The sequence below is a fragment of the Mus pahari genome, chromosome 13 (genome assembly GCF_900095145.1).
Source record: "Mus pahari chromosome 13, PAHARI_EIJ_v1.1, whole genome shotgun sequence".
Classification (NCBI taxonomy): domain Eukaryota; kingdom Metazoa; phylum Chordata; class Mammalia; order Rodentia; family Muridae; genus Mus; species Mus pahari.
The window spans coordinates 94,982,191-95,000,847 of record NC_034602.1 but is presented as its reverse complement, the minus strand read 5'-3'; the positions used below and the strand labels follow the sequence as shown (position 1 = coordinate 95,000,847).

The window sequence follows — 18,657 nt, the reverse complement described above, 5'->3', positions numbered from 1 at the left end:
CCTCCACCCTCTCCCTCCCCACCTCCACTCCTCCCCACTCACCTCCACCCTCTCCCTCCCCACCTTCAGCCCTTTCCCTTCCTGCCTCTATACCCCCACCTTCCCACCTCCACCACCCTCCTCCTCTTACCCCTTCTTCCCCTCCTCATCCCATTGTTATCAATGTAGCACCCAAGTATTTTAATGAATATCAGCTAAATGGTAGATGAAAAAAAATTAGGGGGCAAAACCCCACACGATGAGGTTAAAATGTTAAAGTGTGTTTAAAAGTTCAAACCCAGATACTCTGTGACTTTATAACTTAAACACACACAAGAGCAGAAGATACAAATAGCTGATGCGTATTGCGGTTTCTGGCAAAACAATTAAAATAGCTGAGCCACTGCCGGGTTGCCATCGCCGCTGGAACACGAAAGCATGTTGGCAGGCTTCCCAATTTGCCACGATTTATACTCGGTTTTTAATTCTTAGCAAATTAAACTTTTGAAATTTTGGATCTTCTCCACATTGGAAAATAAAAGCACCTGCATATCATGGGCTGTCAGTAAATGTGGATTTCCTGCTTTTGCGTTCTGCCAAACCAGGGTCCTTTCAGGGGAGGGAAAGGTTTCAGAAAGCAGAGTTCTGTGAGTTGGAAATTGATCTAGAAGAGGCGTGACTTTATGGAACACTTTTGGATTTTTCCAGAACCAAAAATACTCAAAAAAAAAAAAAAAAAAAAGTTTGTCCTCAGGTTAAGGGCAAGACGAGGAGAGGAACAGGGAAGGGGAGCTCCGGAGCTGGCAGAGCAAGGACTCATCCATCTCCAGTCACGAAGGGAGCAGGGTATAGAACTCAGCTTATTCCAGCCACTTCACATTTTGAAAACTGCTCTTTGGAAGATTTTAAATGTATACAAAGATGGAATGTCCTGCCCCCTCCCCAGGAACACACCACTATCCAGCTTTAGCTTCCCATGGCCCATTTCATCTGTCAGTCATCCAAGAGATACCTCTGAAATTTAAGAAACACCAAAAGATCTTGAGAAGAAAGCTGGGTATGGTAGCATACATCTCTAATCCCAGCACCTGGGAGGCAGAAGCAGATTTCTGTTAGTTCAAGGCCAGCCAGGGCTACATAGGAAGGCCCTGTTTCAGAAGAGGAAATAAGATGTTGAGGAAAACTCCAGTGCTTGGATCACTTAGGAACTTGGCTCTGCAAGCCATGTAGTTGTTATGCTGCAGAGAAAGAATCTGGTAATAGAACATGAAATGATACTTTTATTATAAAGACATGTTTATCAGGTTCCTACTAATAAGCCTTTAAGGTCTTTCTAGCACAATGTTTCTCTGACTAGCATCCACCCCAGGCTAGATAACTCTGGTTCAGGTGCACTGTAGAATATTTAGCATCATCCTTCATTTCTACCCAGTAGATGCCCGTGCCCACTCCCAACCAGGTTGGGACAACCCAGTAGGATTCTAGAAGTCTCCAAGTTTCAAAAGAGCCTCCCCATCCCCCATCTCCACTCCCCACCCCTCACCCCTACTCCCATTGTCTAGTGGCAGAGTGTAGATAAGGTGACAGACCACTGCCAGGGACTCCATAGGTACCGAAAAGTGCCCAGAGGAAGGGTAAGGCTGGTAAAAAATACTCTTGAACAATCACAGCTGCACAAAGCCACCACCTCCTCCTCCTCCTCCTCCTCCTCCCTCTCCCTCTCCCTGGCTCCCCTCTGCCATGCCAGATACCAGCAGATGTGTGTGTGTGCCAGTTTAATGCTTTGTTTCTTTGTGGGCCTTTTAGGGCCTCCAGTGTTTAGAAGAACTGAATTAAAACAGGAGGCCACAAACTGTGTCAGTTACTCATGCATAACCCACCCGGGCTCACACATTCAAGAAAGCCCTGCCCAACAGCCCGAGGGGGGAGTCTTGGTTCTAGAGGTAAACCAAAAGTTGTTCAGAGTATATGAAAAGATTTGATCCAGAATGTTGATTGTAGTGTATTCTTTCTGCAAAGAAATCTACTGTTAGAATTCTCTTTACAGCAATATCTAGGATTCCTTTCTAACAGTCTTTTCCCCTAAGCCCAAAGTCAACACTGTTATGGCCGACGCTATTTTAATTACACTCAGGGTTGTGGGGATCGAGAACTGTTAGAGAATAAACCTCTGCTGTGCTGTGTCTCTGCACAGACAGTCAAGAAGGGACTTGACTCAGGGAAGTGAGGCAGGGGTTTTTCTGTTTAGCTCTCTGGGAGAGCCCCCTATTTGGGGCAAGGGGAGAGTATTAGATCGCAACCTAAGTCCATTAAGAACTTTTAAACAATTCCATCGCTCGGTAAGGCCTTGTCATAAAACCTAAATGCTTACATGTGAGGTCTCCCCCGGGGAGAATCATTCTTTTCAAACCACTTGGGGATTCTGAGTGAGAAAGTTTAACCGCAGGCGGAAGACTCCATGGAGCTCTTCCCAGAAGTGAGTGTGCACACACTTCTTGCGTGATGCACACTGCTGAGACCTTCAAATGCCTTTGCGCTTACTTCAGTGAATCAAACTGCTAATTCCTGAAAGTCGGTGGGTTTTGTGGTTAGATGCTTCCACTTCATGGAGTTCTTACGGTAGAGGTAAGAGGAGCAGGATTTTTGTCTACTTTACCGTGCTGCACAAATCTATAAATGTTAGAGTGGGTGCTGTTAGTGCTGCCAAGAAGCTGATACCCAGGCAAGTGCTCTACCAAGGGTGCTATAAAAAATGTATTTTATTACTTTATATGTGGGGTGTCTTGCCTTCATGTGTATTTGTGTGCCACTTGCCTGTCTGAGGGGCTAAGAGAGCGTCTGACCCCCTGAAATTAGAGTTACCAATAATTGTAAGCCACTATGTGGGTGCTGGGTATCACACCCAGGTCCCCTAGAACACCCAGTGCTCTTAACCACTGAGTCATCCCTCCAGCCCCTACTAAATGTATCTTATAGTTGGCGCAACGAGTGCAAGTTTCGTATACTGAATTGTATCATTTTCCCCCCCTAAGGCAGTGCTCTAGTTTCATGTCTTGTGCAGTGATAAAATATCCAAACAACACAAAAAAAGTCACATAGAAGAGGGGAGCGGTTTATTTAGTTTGTGGTTTTAGCTTACAGTCTATTCCTTGGAAGAAATCAAAGCAGGAACTTCAAGAATCTAGTCTCAGTGGACAAGAGTAGCAAGAACCATATGCATGCACACTTGCTTACACTCAGCTCCATCTCTCTTGTGCAAACTTAAGACCCTTGTCTAGGAATAACGCCTCCCACACTGGACCGAGTCTTCCCACATCAATTAACTTAAGATAGTCCCCCACAGACATGCTTATACACCACCATGTCGACAGCCCCTCAGCACAACTCTCTTCCCAGGTACTTCTGCGTTGTGTCACATGAGCAATCACACATCACAGAGTCTCACTGTGAAGCTCAAACGGATCCAATGCCACCATGTACCCAACCTGTCCTTTAACAAACAGTAATCCTGCTTCCACCGTCCAGGGATTTGGGGTTATAGGATTATACACTATGCCTGGCCCTCTGAATTAATTTTTTTTTTAAAGCACCTTAATTTTCTTGGTAACTGTATCAAAATGTAACTCAAACGTTTCCTCATCAGGAGGCTACCATGATACTTACTTACTTTAAGGTTAAGGGGTCCATACAGTTATTGATCATTTAGGAACTGGACTTGGTCCAACTGAGCTTGTTAGCCCTGAGAACAAGCAACCATCTCGTTTCCCACTGTCAACCTTATTATTTGTTTTTAGTTTTGTAAAAGCCAGCTTGCATTATTTTGGTCTAAACTCCACAAATTCTTTTTTTTTTTGCTATGAATTAAAAGTGTGTCTTTCTTTATTGAATGAAGAAGGAGCTGAAACTGAGAGACACTGAGCACAGACCATGTTTAAACTCTGAAGAGTAAGGTGGAGCCTGAACCACAGGCTTCTTCACCCTTTTTCTAGGAAAGGCAGAGAGATACTACATTTGGTTTGGGACATATCCAGCCCCTGTCTCAAGTGCTCAGATCGTAGGGCACTGTGCTTATGGAACAAACTTGAATTTCATGTATTTTCACCTCATGCAATATTCTCCTTTTGCTTTCTTAAATAAATCATTTCAAATTGCAATTTCCCATCCCAGGCCACAGTGTCAGCACCCTGGTTTAAGCCCATCTCACTGTGGAGAGCCACGAGCCCTGTGCACAGCAGTTACTAAGGCAGGACCTCCCCAGCCGAGGGCAAGGATGTGCACTCCTCTGTCACCTGGAGGCAAGAGTCAGGAACTGTGGTTCAGCCCTAGGCCCTGACGCTTCCCAGCTGTGATCTTGGGCAGGTTACAGGATATCAGAGTCTCAGGCCGCTCATTTGTAAAATAGTAATGGCAAATTCTTTCTCTGCCTGCCTCTACAGGGTTTAGCATCACATAAAACCTCTCGCATCTGTGGCATCTACGACTGTGAAGCTACAGAATTATTGACGCATCTAAGCATTTTGTCATCTTATTTCTTGTTTCCACCATTTTCCAAAAAGGTGTCAGCATTTTAAGCTCCTGTCACCAGGCACCTCTGGAAGTCTGAGTCCAGGCTTCTCCTGAAGGCAGGACAAAAAGAAACGCCGGGAACCTCCACACTGCCCGGCACTCTAGCACTTTAGGATGCGGCCCATGTAACAGGAAAGGGGGATGACCAATGTGGAGAGACCAGGGCCAGCACAGCAGAATTAGTTTATAAGGTGTAATTGAATGAGCCTGTGCAAACCTTAAAGAAGGAGGAGCCATCAGAGTCAGGACCTGGGAAAGGGGAGGAGATACTATGTTTCATTGGAAACAGACTGCACTTGTTTTTCTCTGTATACAAAGGGGAGTCCCTGGGGGCTCTCGGGGGTTCACTTTGAGGGTACCCAGTAGGAGAAAACATTTGGAATATGGTGAGAAGAGAATGAATCTGGTAACATCAATTGTGAAGCCTAACCTAACCCTTCGGTTAAGGAGAGACGTTACAACAGCAGTAGATGGTGGTGGTGGTGGTTTCTCCAAGACAGGGTCTCACTATTCAGTTCTGGCTGTCCCGAAACCCTGGTATCTATGTAGGCCAGGCTTAGCCTCGAACACACCTGCCTCTACCTCCTGACTGCTAGGATTAAAGACACCTACCGCTATGCCCAGCTGAAAGCTGTTGATTATCTTAAAAGAATGTTTAAAGGGGGGAACAGTGTTGTGACTGTATTGGAGATGCATGGTGTTTGTCAGTGTTGAACCCTTGTATAGGTAACCGTAAAGATGAATACATGCACGCAGTCAGACTCAGAGCCCTTAATTCAGGCGCCTTTGGCTTTCCTTCTCTGTAATCTCTCATTAGCAACCTGCAGTGCCTAACTTTTCTGATATGGACTTTTGATATGTAAAGAGGAATATTGGTAGCAGTTTCACAGAGTATTTATTAATACTGGGCTGGAAAGATGGCACAGCAGTTAAGAGTGCTGGGTGTTCTTCTAGAGAACCAGAGGTTAGCGCCCAGCACCCAAGTCAGGTGGCCCAAAACTTATAATTCCAGCTCCAGGGAACCCAATACCCTCTCCTAACCTCCAGTAGCACCCACACACAGGATCACATGCGCGCACACACACACACAAAGTACTAACAAATAGAAAAAACGTCTGCTCTGCAGAGCCCGATGATCCCTTACGTCAATGGAATGCATTGTGACTTATGCTTTTGTTTCAGAAAATGTTCCAAACACTAAGGATTCCAGTCCGGTTCCTCCTCCTCCACGTAAGTCTTTATGCAACTATTTCCAGGCAAAGCCTCTGGGCTTTTCTAAGAATGTGCTGGTTAGGGAAGAAGCCGTGCCAAGCTGAGCTGATAAGGAGCACTGGGCAGTCCTGCCCACTTCCTCTTCCTTTCCTCTCACACTTTCTTTTTCCCTTCCCCTGTCCTTCCTTCACCCCCTCCCTCCCTATTCCTATATCTTTGCTACATGTAAACCTTAATTTGCTGACCCACTGACACATGTAGCCGGAGTGGGAAGGCTACAGCCTCACTTTACCAAGTTAGTTGTGTTTTTTTTTTTTCCCCCTGTCATCCAGTCTGGAGTATTTGCTTCAAATTCTGCCTGTGGTGGTTACCTGCTCAGAGAAACTCAGCACCACACATTCAAGACTATTTTTAGGCCAAGGGATGGAGAGAGCTAGGGAGAGGAAGAGCATCTAGTGTTCAGCACCATTGGTACAGGGCAATGAGGTGGGAGTCATGTAGGTGGTTATCATTTTGTATATTATTGAAGTGAGTTTCCATGGTTATCATTGGCACAGAAGCAGGACTCCACCTTGGCGTCTTGCCATCCAACCAGAGTTCTAGATGATATGTTCCTGTGAGGAGAGTCTGTATTGCTTTCTTCCCAGAGACTCCCAGGACTGGTTCCCATTGCTGACCGCATGACACATATAGTATTCTTTTCTTTAACTTTCTTTCTTTTTTTTTTTTTAATTTTTATTTTTTGGTTTGTTGTTGTTTTTTGAGATAGGGTTTCTCTGTGTGACCCTGGCTGTCCTGGAACTCACTCCGTAGACCATGCTAGCTTCGAACTCAGAGATTCGCCCATCTCTGCCTCAAGAGTGCTTTTTACAAATCATTCTTTATAGTACTTTTTTAAGAAAGCCCTTTTTATGTTCTAAGTGGCTTATTTCCAAAAGATTATAGAATAATGGAGTACCACAAACTCAGTAACAGACCCAGTGGGCTAAGTGACATCTCTGTCTTTGGAATTTCAGGATGTTTTTACTAAAAAAAAAAAAAACTTAGGAGCACACTATCTTTGCATTTGTAGGCATAACCCAAACCCTGGTGGCCCAGCGCCTCTTTGTATCTGTCCCATGGACTAGATTAAGCTTCGTGGCCTGTCATTGTAACTTCCACCAGGCTCTTCCTCGTTTCTCGTTCTGTGTTCCTTCCCAGGACTGCCTCTCCATCATACTGACTCATCTTGCGTCACCTCCTGCCCCTGGTGGGTGGAGTCACCCTCCTTATTCTAGAATGTAAATGAACACACCAGCAAGCATGCAGCTGGAAGAGCTTGGGTCCTTTGAGATTCCTTCCATAGGGCAATACAAAAGCCTTCGAATGGCTTTGGGTACTCGGGGGTCACCTTTGCCTATGACTGAATCTTTTGTGTTGGTGTGAGTTAGGGTTAGGGTTAGGGTTAGGGTCATTTCTAGAATGTTCAGTTAGGGTTGCTTCTGAATGGAGTAAAAGAAGAAATTATGACATGGAGAAAACTTGTACCTTCAATTTAAAAAAAAATTATACACACACACACACACACACACACACACGTGTGTGTGTGTGTGTGTGTGTATTAAGACAGACTTTTATCTTACCAAACACTTCTTTACAAATTAGTCCTCAAAGATACTTCGTCTCGAATGAAAGGAAATATCCAATTTCTGAAAGCTGAAGTCAATTTCAAACATAAAAAAACAACCTTGCCAAGTAGAGGAACAATTAGTTCTTTTACATGTTTTGCTGACTGTAAAACTGACATGGCGCCCACTGAGAAGTAATTTTCTTCATGGAAAGATCAGAGTTGGAAAGGAGTCAAAGAGCAGGTTGTTTAGAACGAGGCTGCTCATGAGGATTAAGGCTGGGGCTAACCACGAACTCTTTGGTCTGTTCTAATGCACAAGGATAATTCGTTCTGTTCTGTTCTCTTTCCCTCTCATCTTTCAGACTCTATAAATGTTCTCAAAAACACTTCAGAGTCCGCTAAGGCAATAGTGGGCCTCATTGCTCACAACCACCCAAGGAAGAAGCAACAAGTCTGATTTTGATAGTGGGAAGTTTACTTTTTTTTTTAAAAGATGGGGTCTCACTGTATAGCTTCGGTTGGCCTGGAACTCACTATATAGACCAGGCTGGTCTTGAACTCATATTGATCTGCCTGCCTCTGTGAGTGCCGGGACTAAGGGTATGCACTCCTGGTACTTTACCGTCTAAAGTATTTTAACTTGTGACTTTTCAAGTTACCTAGGTTCTCAGACCACAGATTTAAAGTATCACAAAATTTATAAATCTTATTTTTTAAAATGACATTTTGGGGAGCTGGAGAGATGGCTCAGTGATTAAGAGCACTTATTGCTCTTGCAAAGGACCCAAGTTGGGTCCCCAGCACCCTCATGGTGGTCTATACCCATGCAGAACCCCAGTTCTAAGATAGGAGATTCAAGGGACACACCCTTGGTACACTTAAGTATATAAAGGCAAAAGAGTCATACAAACAAAGTAAATTAAATAAGCTGGAAATTTTTTATTTAAAAAAATCACTTTGCTCAGAATAAATTGCAAACAGAATATGTAAGAACCCAATCAACCCATCTTTTCCTTTGTCAGCAGATTTTCAAGTAACAAAATATAGAGTTTACTGTAATTAGAGTCTCTGCTCTTGCTGTGACCGTGCTTGGGAAGTGAGAATGAAGCTGAAGTGTGAGACAGCTTCACATTGTGTGTGTATCTCTTCCCCTCTTCTAGAGATTTTCCACGGCCTGGACACGCTCACCGTGATGGGCATTGCATTTGCAGCATTTGTGATCGGAGCACTCCTGACGGGGGCCTTGTGGTACATCTACTCCCACACAGGTTAGTGACTACTGACTGGAAACTAGGGTGCACCTGGGTACCCGCCACACAATAGACACCAGAGTTTTTGTTGGACAGGTGATATAATAAGCAAAAGAAAGAGATCATCCATTTTCACTATTCTTATATTTATGTATTTTGTGGTTTAGGTTACGTAAAGATGTAACTTGGTCTAAGTGATGCTTAGAAAAAAATGTCTACCCTGCTTTTGTTAGTTGCAGTTACAGTGCTGGTGATGTTCAGCTTCTAATACAGTTCTAATCTTGTCATAGAACCTAAAGGAGTCTTGGTAGCATGACAAACTGGAACTAGAAACCTTCGCTCCAAAATGAAAGGCTGTGGAATAAGCTGATGTGATGAGAGAGACCAGTTGCTCATGACCACAGCTGCCAGGGCATTGGATAATGCCCACCCCGTCCTGTCCTCAGTCAGGGACTCCAAACCATGATCTCCTGGCCTTTAACTCATGACATCTTTTCATAAGCAAGATTCTCCTATTTTACAAAGTTTAAATTTCAAAATACATTTTTATGACTAAAAAAACATAAAAAGTGAAACAAAAAAGTTAAAGGTGTGCTCTCCCATCTCACCTTCCTGTTTTGATGTTCTTTTGGTGAATACAGAGTTGCCCCAATAATCCTGTCTTTGCCTCCCAAAGCCCTAAGATTACAATTAGCTATTAGCCTTCCCTGGACTTTACATAAGATCTGGGAGATTCTATACCCCAGCCATCATGCTTGGACAGCAGGTGCTCATCCCCAGCTCCCATGTTTTCTGCTGGTTGCTAGACCGCCTCAAACTCTTGAGAAAAGTAAGTGACAACAGCTCCTTTGCTAGCTAAGGTTCTGACTCTCTTTTCACTTCAAATGCTATACCTTGTAACAAAGTATTTTAGATCGGGCCACAAACAGCAGCAGATCTTCTATGCAAGGCCTAGGAAGTCTTTCTACCTTGTGAAAGCCAACGTAGTGGCAAAAGCTTAAGAGAGTTTAATAATGTCCTCAAGAGTTGTTGTTCCCAACCAGCAACTCCAGTGAAATGTGTTTCATGTCAGAGAAAACGAAGGCCTAAGTGGGGTGGTTCTGAGTGTCACATAAATGCCTATGAGTCATTTGAAGAAGTTTTCCTCATGCATAAGTTCAGAAAAGAACCTGAAGGGACAGCTTTTAGCAGAGTAGAATTTTGGAGTAAATACTTTTATCACAGCAATACTGACATGTTTAGATCTCAAACTAATAGTTCTTTGCAACTTTTTCCAGCCTCCTGTACGGAGGAGGTTCTAGGGCACTTGGCGGCCTGCGTTGTCTACTGGGAATAAACTTGAAAGTACTCCAGGAAGACTGTAGCCCTGAGGATTTTATGTGGGGCTGGTCACTCACAGATGTTTTCCATGTGTATACTCAGCCACTGGCTGGCTTGGTCTTAGAACTGATCCTGAAACCCACATGGTCCATCTTGGGCTAGGAAGCCAGGCCAGGCATAATACAGGGTTACCAAATGATGCTTACTGTGGAAGCAGGCCCCACTGAGATCCCTCTAGCAACCCCAGATTCGTCCAAAGTCAAGCATCAAGCTGATAAAGGACAAAGCCTGAGTGTTGTGTCCTGCTCTTCACTGAGGCTGGAGGTGGTTGTACCTCACCCTCTGTCATCCAAACAAAAGCCCCAGAGGAAAACTGAAAGTACTGTTAATACAAAAATAAAGTTCGCGCACAGCTTAGAGACAAACAAAAGGCCCTTCCAGCACAGTTTGTGTTTGTGCCGACTCAGAAACTAAAAGACCTATAGATGCTGTTTGGCTTAGGCTCTTGACATTGCTCATGATTCTGCTCCAAAGTTGACTTTTCAGTCAAAGTTGTGGCCCCCAGCTAATCTTAGGCACAGCTCATAATTAATCTTAGTACCAAATAAACACAAAGAGGGCTCAGTCCAGAGCCCAGTTAGTCTCTGACGTGGGTCAGCCAGCAGCAAGTTTAGATGAACAGGGACGGTCAGAATGCTGTGGCCAGCAAGCAGAGCCGGGCATCCAAACACAGACTCAGTCCTTTAATTTCCACAATAAGCTAGCTAACTGTGGAACTCAGACCTTATATGGTATATTTGGGGGTTCAGGCTGCTCTGCCTCTGGGTCTGGAACAACCCTTTGTTTGGATGGCTCCCTCTGCTCACGTTCTCCACCAGCCTTTCCACGGCACACAACAAGTCACAGATGTGAATCCTGACACTTATGTTCCTGGAATAGCTTTTAGTCTAAAAAGATAGGGTTCCCACTCTGTCTTACTGCAACTCCAGGTACAATGAGATAACTGCCTTTGGGTTCTATTAATTCTGTTTGGAGAACCCGATTTTAAAACCCTGTCTCGCTGTGAACAGAGGAGAGATGGTTGGGGGGTAGGCGAGGTTCTGGTCCAAAGTTTCTGTGACGCAGGTCCCAGAGTCACAGGTGTGTTGACATTTGTTATTTTCTGGAGCACAAGAGCTCCATGTTTGTTTTGTAGAAAATCTTTTCAGCCTCATCAATATAGTGCGTGAGAGTGTGGCACCTAAACGAGGTACTGGGATGGCCAGACCCACCCCCACTCCCTCTTCTATTCCTTTCCTGAAGCGACATTTTTAAACTCTTACCTGGTTCGTGGAGATATTAGCTGACATCTCTAAGTAACACAAGTGTATGGCTGCCTCCTTTTGCTTGGGATCCTCTCTGCTAGCATCCGACTGCAGAAGACAGTTTATCTCTGCTTTACCTCAGTGTCCCAATTATCCATTTCCCTTCTTACCCCCTAGCACGGTGGTTCTCAACCTCCTGATGCTGCGACCCTTTAATACAGTTCCTCATACTGTAGTGATCCCTAGCCTTAAAATTATTTTTGTTGCTACTTCATAACTGCAGTTTTACTACTGTTAACGAATCACAGTGTAAATATCTGATATGCAGGGTATCTGGCCTGCAACCCTGGGACAGGGTCATTCGATCTCCAAAAGGGTTTCGACCCACAGGTTGAGAACTGCTACCGCCCTGGTAGAACCACACTGAAATCTTGGTTAGATACACATTCACTGTATCTGCAGTGATGACCACACACGCGTGCCGACCACAATTTAGCCGTTCAGTATCATAGCTCGATTACCTCTCCCCCATGTGTTTGGGTTTTTCCAAAGATAAGCAGCATTTCTCTGTACCCCATCTCCCATTAGCTTAGTTTTCTAGGCGGTTACCACCAGTTTGTCTGCCGACTGCCGACTGTTATGACCTCCTGACAATGCCCCCCCAACGCCGTCCATTTTCTTTCACAAGAGTACTGACTGTTCCTTCCCAGATCCTGGGTTCGGTTCCCAGCGTCTGTGCTGAGCAGCTACTCACATGCATAGGTTCACTCTTCTCCTCCCCTCTTAAAGATTAAAGATTTTAAGCCAGCTAGACCTGTCCAACTTGTCCCACTGCAAACCGGCTCTTCCGCCTCCAGTCTGGAGTTTTCCAGCGCTTTTCTTTGGGTCGGGATACCTTAGGCCATGCCTCCTACGCCTTCCTTCTTGGTTTAAAGGGGACATGGGAGATGCGTTTTCCCTTTATGCCGTGAGCCTGAAATATCCCCGCTTTATAAAAACACTTGCTTGACAAGCATGGCATCCTCTGTTAGATTATAAACGATCCCTTGGAATTTTGAAAGTGCCCCTCGTGTTTTTCTCTAGCTGGAAAGATTGCTGCTGAGGGTTTGAGACGCCTTAGATTTTTATTTCTGATTCTCTCCATTTGTGATCTGTCTTTCCTTTCTGGAATCATCTTTAGATAACATCCCTTGATTTAGGGGTGTTTTCGGATTTTGTGCTGAGAATTAATTGGGCTTTCAACCTAAAAACCCATCCATCATTCCTTCTGTCCCTCTTTCTTAATTGGTGTGTGTGTGTGTGTGTGTGTGTGTGTGTGTGTGTGTGTGTGTGTAGGGTGATATAGAGTATCTCAGCACAACCTATGTTGGCTTTGAACTCACTATGTGGTTCAAACTGGCGTCAAACTTGTGGTCCTCCTGTCTTAGACTCCTAAGTGCTAAGGTGACAGGCATGTGTCGGTCAGCGGTTCTCTTCTCTGTCCTTTCTCACCCCTGTTTCCTGTATTCTCTCACTATATGAATTATCTGAAAGATGAACCTAGCCAGTCCTCTGCTTTATCTCTTTCAGTTACCTAGAATCCTGCCTTGATTTTTTTTTTTTAATTCTAAGAACTGTAACTTTCCTTTCCTTTGTTTGTTTTTTAAAGTTCTCTTCTCCCCTTGTACCTGAGTTATCTATTTGAAAATAATTCAGGAGTTGTTCTGAATATGGAGGCAGTAGCCATGCAAAAATTCCATAGGGTGTGTTGAGGGGACTGTTTTATGGATGAGCCCTGAATCTTTCCTCTGAGCTCATCGGATGTTTCCTGAAACAGGCCTTCCTGTTTCCTACCTGCACAGTATAGGTCTTGCCTTAAAAAAAAAAAAAAGAATTAATAAAAAGTGCTGACATAGCAACATGGGAAAAGAACTGCTCAAACTTCCAGGGCGGGGAACAGTGCTGACACTTTTCCCGAGTGTGGATGATCAAATACATATCATGTTCCAGAAGAAACAAGCGTGTGGGCTGTCACAAGAGGACTGAGGTCGTTCTCTGTGTATATGTATGTATGTGTGTGTGTGTTTGTGTGTGTGTGTGTCTGTGTGTGTCTGTGTGTATATCAGAATAGTTAAGGGCTGAAAATATATGGGAATATAAACTCGGGTAGGGTCTATCATACCCAAGGCCCTGCCTGAGTTCAAACACAGAAGGGACAAGGGGAGATAAATGGAGGGGGAGGGGAAAGGAAGAAAAAAGATTGAATTATTTTTTAGAAATGATCTCCCGTTTATGAGAAATTGAATTTTTGGCAGAATGTTACTTCTCACCGTGCTTACATACACATTTGAAGGGGGCAGTGCTGAGGAAGATCCAAAATACGGCAGGGGAGAAGACTGTTAAAACTCTGGGACTTGCCTGCTCCTTGGGAATACTGACCCCTTCCCTTCTCCCCCTCCAATCCCAGAAGAAAAAATAATTAGAGAAAGCCAAGTGCACGCAATGGCGCCAAGTGCTCTGAGGTGGATGCAGAAGCCTGCGGAGCTGTGTCGGGGAAAGCTGAAACCTGACCGGGTGGGAGCTGGTGCTGCCTTTTGCTCCTGTGGCAGAGATCTTTGAGGGGCCCCAGGAAGGCAGTGGAAGTGTAGGCCGCTGTTTCCTGAGCAGGCTCAGAGGTCAGAGCCTGTACTAGCTGCTGCTGCAGTGTTGTGTTTTAATGAAGCAGAAGGGAGGGTTGCTTATCTCTGGCTGATAGATGTGTATTTCAGCATGACAGGAAAGAGAGGGCCTAGCTCATAAACAGACCTGGCCTGCTGGGGGCTTCCCAGGTCGGTGGGGGTGGGGACAGCTAGGGGGGCATTGGGGCAGCAACTCCCACCTCTCTCCTACCTCGTCTTTTCTTTCTTCTTTTTTTTAAAGGCCAGTTTCACGGAAGGGACTAGCTAACCGTAGGGCCTCTCACACAGTTAAATGCAAACCATGTGTGACCTGAGCTTTCCTCCCTCTCTAGAGCATTGCACACTTGGCACAAAGAACGGGCGGAGCTGTAATGTGTAATGTGTAATGTGCAGCGGGGTGTGTAATGACAAGCGGGGCGCTTAATGTGTCAGGAGATGCTCACACTGAACTCAACAGAGAGCCTCAAATGCAAAGAGGTGGTTTGCTGGCAACCAGTGCAGGTCCCATGTGTTTGCGCTCCTTGCCCCAAAGGGTTTTCCTTGGCAGTGACCCCAGCCCCCTCTCCCTCAACCCCCTCCCCTTCAGTCCCCTCCTTGTCAGTCCCCTCCCCCCAGCCCCCTCCCCTTCAGTCCCCTCCCTGTCAGTCCCCTCCCCCCCAGCCCCCCTCCTATTCCTACTTCTCTGGTGGGTTTCATGCTGGGGACACTAAGCTGTTGTGCTGTAGCCAGGGCAAGCTCTCACTAGCCCGATGGTGTTTAACAAGGCATTCAAGCAGAAGGGACGGGTAGCTCAGTGATCTGTGGCTCATGCCCAGCCTGTGCAAAATCCCAGGTTTCATCCCTAGCACAAAAAGGGATAGGCCAATAAAAAGAATTATAGACGTACTTAAAACATTATTATATTGATTTGTGATTAATTTTACAACTCGGTCTTGAACTTGGTCATGAACTTGTGAAATGGTTATGCGGTTTCACAGTGTCAGAAGATTCACCCCTAGATAGCAGATACTGGTGATGCTTTGAGAGTTGTAGGCTCTGGAATCCAGAGAAATTGTCACGAGCCACCAGAGATCCTAGCCACAACTGGCCATACAGAAAACACTCTTATTGCCTTCTAAAAACAATAACAAACAAACAAACAAACAAAACCTTAAGGCACAAGGCCCTCCAGTCAACCTGTGCTAGCTGCTCCTGCCTATAATTGAGGAAAACATCAGGTAAAATGTTAAAGAAAAGGGTGTCCGTGTAGGGGACACATTCCTCCTCGGATCCCACTATATGACATGTCTTTCTTAATTGCAGGGGAGACGGCACGAAGGCAGCAAGTCCCTACCTCGCCACCAGCCTCAGAGAACAGCAGCGCGGCCCACAGCATAGGGAGCACTCAGAGCACCCCCTGCTCTAGCAGCAGCACGGCCTAGGTGGACAGACGGACGCCGCTGCCTAGGTGGACAGACGGACACCCGCCACCGCTGGGGCAGGGCCCGATGCCAGTGCTGCGTGTCCAGACTCAGAAGGCATGATCTGGGTTCCCTGTAAAGAGAGAGTGAATTTCAGTATACAGACAGCCTGCTCTACCCACCCCTTCCTTACCACGGCCCACGTAAATGTGACCCTGGACATCTGTCACACGAAAGCTAAGCTAGCTGGTGGCCTTCCCTGCCAGCCCCTCGCAGGATGGGGGGTTTCAATGTGAAACATATGCCAGTTTTTGTTCTTGTTTTTTGTTTTTTGAGGGTTTTTTTTTTTAATGCTGCTTTGTCCAGGTGTCCAAACATCCATCATTTGGGGTCGTTTGTTTTACAGAGTAAAGGAGACGGTGAAGGGATGTCAGCTAGAGCATAGGGCCAGGGAGAGACAGCCAGGGATTCTTGCCTAGCTGAACCAAGATGTAAAATAGGAGAAATGCTCCCTCCATAGCCAATCTGCATCTCACTCTGGATGCCCACTTCTGACCTGCCACGCCCTACACGGTCCCCTATGTAGCTTGCTAGCCTTGGGGGCCTGTCACTTGCCAATGCAACATTCCTCTCTTGGGCCAAAATGAACGCTGACTCCTGATACCCCACACAAGCACACCAACTTCAAAAGTGCCTTAAAGCCAGGCTGTTTCTCCTTTCAGGGCAGAGCGTGGAACATCAGATTTGTGCTTGTCTCTGACATTCTGTCCTAATCATACTTAAACAGCAGGCAGCTGGGGCTCAGTGGTAAGCGAAGGGATTAGCAAGGCAAAGCCTGTGTGTGGTCATACAGGCACAAGTGCAGAACACCCAGCACACTGGAGAGACGACCACTTCCTCCTTAAAAACGTCCTATGCTTCCAGAGTCGGAACCTGAGTTACATGCGGTAGACTATATTGACTCCAACCATCAGCCTTTCTGATGAGCCTGTAGAGAAGCCTAGAGAGCCCCGGGCCATCTGATGATGTCACCAGTGCTGCCCCAGATGATGCAGAGACAGATGATGCAGAATAAGGTGATGTCACTCTGACAGTTGCTGACAGAGCTCAGTGACACCTCAGTGTTAAAACTGAGCCCCAGAGGGGATTCTCCATGCCAGATCCACTGCAAATTAAATAATACGGCTTTTCCAGCGTCCCCTCTCCCCCCCTACCCCCCCAACCAACTTAAGGTCCCATAAGTAGAACAAGCTAGATCCTAGCCTGAAATAGCCATGAGCAAAGCCCACTGCCTTTACAGTCAGGCAGTTGTGCCCAGACCTTCATGAATGAAAACTTCAGCATTGAAGCGTTGCTGGTAGAAACAGCGTGTGAAGGGATACGGACAATCTCTCAGTCGACGAGCCCTCGTCCGACTGACCAGAGTGGCCCAGCTTCTATTCAATTGGGAAAATTTGAACCAAAGCAGATTCCTTCGGGGCTGAGGGCCTCCGACTGATGCATAGATACGTTGAAAGTACTTCAGATTTTCCATATGAATACAAGATGGTGTGAGACTAGAGGCATACTTGTCTTTAGTTCGTTGGTTTTTAACATGAAGGTGTGATTGTGGAGGACATGGATGATGCTACCTGTGTTTAAAAATAATGCGCTTTGCCTAACCTTCAGCCGAATGTAACTGTTAAGTATATTCTATGTATAAAAAAATGTTTAAAGATGTCTTCAAGGAAGACTAGAGTCTTTAAATCACTTATAGCTATATTTTACTACAAAAATTCTGTATAAAGATATATTTAAATGTTTTAGAGAAATTTAAGTTACTCCATATGAAATGTTTAATTTCAGTTACTGTGAATTCTTCTAATCAGTTCTTTGATTTTAAAAAGAAAAACCTTTTCCATCATATTAAAAGAGAAAATTAGCTATGGGAAGATATTAAAAGATTTCTTACACAGATGGGGTTAAAAATTTTTGTAATATATTTAAATGTATATTTTTGAGAGAGATACTACATTGCCAATGACTTTATAAATAATCTTAAATTAACTTACAAATTTATAAGATGCAAACCAAAAGACTTTTTTTTTTTAAAGAGAGAAAGAAAAGAGAAAAAGGCTTTTATTTCCTTGGATCTCATTATCAGAAGTATTATTCAGCTGGAGAAATCTGACCCAGTATTGGAAAATGAATGTCTTTTAGTATTCCTGAAACTTAAAGCTTGGGTGTCTCCTCCCAGCTCTTGTTACAGTGTTTCTGACTGCTTCATCCTTCACAGATTTAATACAATGTATAAGCCTTACTTTCATAACATATTCTACAAGTTTCCTTAAGACTGTTGTTGTAGTCTGGCTGAACCCATTTCCACCTGCAAAGTCTTGTGTTGTGTCTGCAGGCCACACCAGTGGCCACAGAGGCCATTTTGTCTTGTTGATGCTGAAGCCATGCTGGACTGCCCCACAGTCTGAGGCAGGTCTGTCTGTGCAAGGCACTACAGCTATTCATGTGGTGTTACCGCTGCATTTTCAAAGGTCAGAGATCTTTCTTCTGCCTGAGTTGGTCATGTAGCAATTTTTTCCTAAACACAGAATGGCCTTTTGCTTGTCTGGTAATGAGATTGTAAATCCATTTCCTGCGTGTGTTCTCCGTAGGCTTGCCTGAGTATGTGGGGTGCGCAGGCGCGTGCCTGTCTTTTTGTACTGTAACTACCTCATGGTTTGAATGATAAGCGTACTGCTGGTTGTATTAACAGAGCACATTTGTCGGGTAAGTCGTGTATACAAACTTTTTTTTTTTATCCTGTTTGTTTTATCTGGGGGTTCGTTCATTAAACTGACAGATATTTTTTCTAGGAAGGACTATTATCAGTTTCCAAATGCAATACTCTATTCTGGTTTTTCCTGAGTGAGCCTGATTTTGTTACTGTTTTTCATCTATGAGGGTAAAAGCATACCCTGGAAAATCCCTGTGGCCAGTTTGAACACCCCTGCTGTAACCTTCCCTCTGTTCCATGGTCTTTGTGAAACTGCTTAGAGGTATAGTTTTGATAACCACAGTTTTAATTCTTTTATCTGTGCATAATAAAGATATATATCAATTATTAATTTGTGTCATATCTGGTCATCACTAAGCCCTCCCTTTGGTCTGACACAGCTTTGATGACACCTACTGGAACAGGGCAGATGAGGATGAAGAGAAAGGAGGAGAAAGGCAAGGACCCAAGAGACCAGAGAGGAAGGGAGGGGGCAGGGAGCCAGGCTGTGCCCAGAATTCACTCCATGGCCTTTGAGCATCAAAGGGAGAAACCATATGCATTTAGGTTCCACCACTTTTATCTCCCCAAATGTCAATGCACCTTCCACC

General features: G+C 44.9%; 1 protein-coding gene across 1 annotated transcript in view; it reads left to right on the top strand.

Annotated features, from left to right (window-relative positions):
• Tgfbr3 (transforming growth factor beta receptor 3) overlaps nucleotides 1-18,398 on the top strand; it is a 179,723-nt gene extending 161,325 nt beyond the window's left edge. The window contains exons 15-17 of the mRNA XM_021210902.1: nucleotides 5,728-5,775; nucleotides 8,527-8,634; nucleotides 15,200-18,398. Coding sequence (XP_021066561.1) covers nucleotides 5,728-5,775; nucleotides 8,527-8,634; nucleotides 15,200-15,318 — 275 coding nt within the window. The 3' untranslated portion in view covers nucleotides 15,319-18,398. The remainder of the gene's footprint in view (nucleotides 1-5,727; nucleotides 5,776-8,526; nucleotides 8,635-15,199) is intronic.
• The last annotated feature ends 259 nt before the right edge of the window (nucleotides 18,399-18,657 follow it).